This window comes from Tupaia chinensis, unplaced genomic scaffold, assembly GCF_000334495.1.
Source record: "Tupaia chinensis unplaced genomic scaffold, TupChi_1.0 Scaffold143921_1, whole genome shotgun sequence".
Classification (NCBI taxonomy): domain Eukaryota; kingdom Metazoa; phylum Chordata; class Mammalia; order Scandentia; family Tupaiidae; genus Tupaia; species Tupaia belangeri.
Window position 1 is genome coordinate 653,407 of NW_006203772.1, and position 2,515 is coordinate 655,921.

The 2,515-nt window shown below is 52.4% G+C and overlaps 1 protein-coding gene across 1 annotated transcript in view; it reads right to left on the minus strand.

Annotated features, from left to right (window-relative positions):
- Positions 1–25: 25 nt before the first annotated feature.
- Positions 26–2,515, minus strand: part of DHRS13 (dehydrogenase/reductase 13) — a gene marked incomplete in the record, with an annotated part of 26,787 nt that continues 24,297 nt past the window's right edge. The window contains 1 exon segment of the mRNA XM_027767124.1: positions 26–1,078. Within this exon segment, the coding sequence (XP_027622925.1) occupies positions 627–1,078 (452 nt within the window).

Below are 2,515 nucleotides of genomic sequence, written 5' to 3' on the forward strand. Positions count from 1 at the left end.
AGGCAGGAACGAGCGCGAGAGCCTCGGCAGTCGGCACGCTTTATTACCGGGCTCCAGCTCGCCGCCCAGCCCTGGAGCACCCTGGCGGGCGTCCTCCCCTGGCACGGGACGCCTCGGTAACAACTGTCTGGCCCCTCTCAGCGCCCGGCAGGGCGCCCTGGCACCTGGTTCAAAGCCCCTGCTGTTAGTAGATGAGAGACCTTGGGTGAGTCCCTTACCCCCAGCCTAACCGGCTCTGAAAACGGGGGTCATTTAACTACCTAGCGGGATGGCTGCAAAGGGCTCAGGTAACACTCGAGATTGATCGTGCTTCAGATTACCAGCTCCCAGTCCAGCGCCACACCTGATCAGATCACTCGGGATGGGGCCTGGAAATGTGGCATTCCAATTCCTGAGCAGCACAGCGCTGGGCACGTTACCCCAGTCCTCCACCAGGGATTCCTGTCAACTCAGGAAGAAAAATCACCCTCCTTACCAAGGAAAAGGGCTGTCCTGGACAGAACTTGAGGCCCCAGAATGCAACCACCGGGCTAAACACTGTCAGTCCCTCAGTGTCTGGGCTGGGCCTGGTACAGCTGCGGTTTTCAAGGCCATGAAATGGGGATGGAACACACTCCAGCCTGGGGTTAGGAGACTTGGGTCTCAGGCCCAGCTTTAAGCTGAATTCGGCGTGTCACCTTAGATGGGTCTGGTGAGCTCTGAGAGTTGAAACAGGGTTTGGAAATCGTGGACTCTTCAGGGTGAGGGGTGCTTAGAGAAGGTGGGGTCCCTGGGTCCTCAGATTGGGAGTCTTGATCGGATTCGGTGTTCTCCCCAGGCCCAAGCCCTGCCAGCCTCTTGCTGACCTCCCACAGCCGCTGAGCTGCCCCGTCGTCTCTGGCGGCTGGGGGCACCTCCTCTACCCGACAGTTGGCAAAGTATCTCCCACTGAGGGGCTCAATGCCCTCTTGTAGAGCACAGTACAGGGGTGTCTGGGCACCCCCTTTTGGTGCCCGGAGCACCAGCCAAGCCAGTGGGCACAAAAGTGGGCGCAGCCATCCAGGAACGTGGCGTAGGAACAGCTCTGAGTTCACCGGTCCTGTGGGCAGAAAGAAAGAAAGGAGTTGGGGTGGGCCAGCAGGTGGCTGGCGGTTAAAGGTGCTGGGTTCCCACATGGCCGACCACGGTTTGAGTCCCTTTCCCTTTCTCTCTCTCTGGGGTCAAATGAAAAAATAATACCAAATGGAATCAATAAATAATTCTTTTAAAAAAAAAGGGAAAGAAAGAAGGGAATCAGGGAGGATTATGAGAACCAGGACAGCTAGCTGGAGAGTGGGGGACCGAATGAGGTTCCAGGGAAACCAGGGACTCAGAGCCCCCACAAGGAGACTTCACTCCTTTCCCCCAGGAGGCCTTCTCCCCTCCATCCAAACTACCTGAACATCCTCACCTCCCAGATTCTGGTCACCCTGCACCCCCTGCCTTAAACAGTGATCTCTCCATCTTTTCTTCTGGTTCCAGATCTGTTCCTTTGTTTAACCAGCATTTATTAAGCACCTGGGGTATACCAGCCACTGTTTTGGACATTAGGGATTTGGAGTGTAATAAAGGCTTAATAAAGGTTAGTTGTGATTATAATTATAGTCATTATTATAATTACTAATGAGCCTTAAGCAACGATGATCTAAAATGCAGTATGGTGATACAGGTATGGCAGACCGTGTTAACTTGGTGTAACCTATCCATTCCTTAAAGGGGAAGATGAATCTGTTCACCAGTTACCTCGCTCAGAGTAAAGGCCAAAATGCTTAGAGTGGACCCCCAAGCCCTACAGAACACGGCCCATCTTAGTGGCCTCTCCGTGTCTCAGCGTGTTCCAGCCACCCTAGCCTTCCTCCAGCACACCAAGAACCCCTGCCCCGGGGCCTCTGCACCTGCCCGTTTGCTCCGTTCCCTTTCTGGGCTTCTCCCCCCAAAAATACATGGCTCACTCCTAGTTTCCTTCAGGCCTCAGTTCAAATGTCACCTTTACAGGGACAGATAACATAATGGTTATGTCGCTGGACTCCCATGTAGCCAACTGTGGTGTTAGTCCCGGAGTTGGTGGCTTAAAACACACCAGGCATGTGTGTGTGCCTGCCCAAAGTCCTGAGAAGAGAGTGGAGAAGGGATTGTAACGTGGCTATCCCCCTGGGAGGTGATTTCTCACTTCCCGTCTGTCTTTCCCCCAAGCGCACGTACCCTAAAGCAAAAATCTCTTTGAAAAAAAAAAAAAGGAGGGCTGGCAGGTGGCATGGTGGTTAAGGGCGCTGGGCTCCCATATGGCTGACTGTAGTTCGAGTCCCGGACCTGTGGCTTTCTCACTTTTCTTCTTTCTCTCCCTCTATCCCTCTCTGGTCAAATTAAAATAAGTAAATAAATAAAGTTAAATTTTAAAAAACGTCACTTTTTTTTGTTTCTTTTTCTTTTTTTTTTTTTAGAGGTTTTTGCTATAGGGCTCATGCACTCACCAGAAAGAGAGAGAGACAGAAAGCGA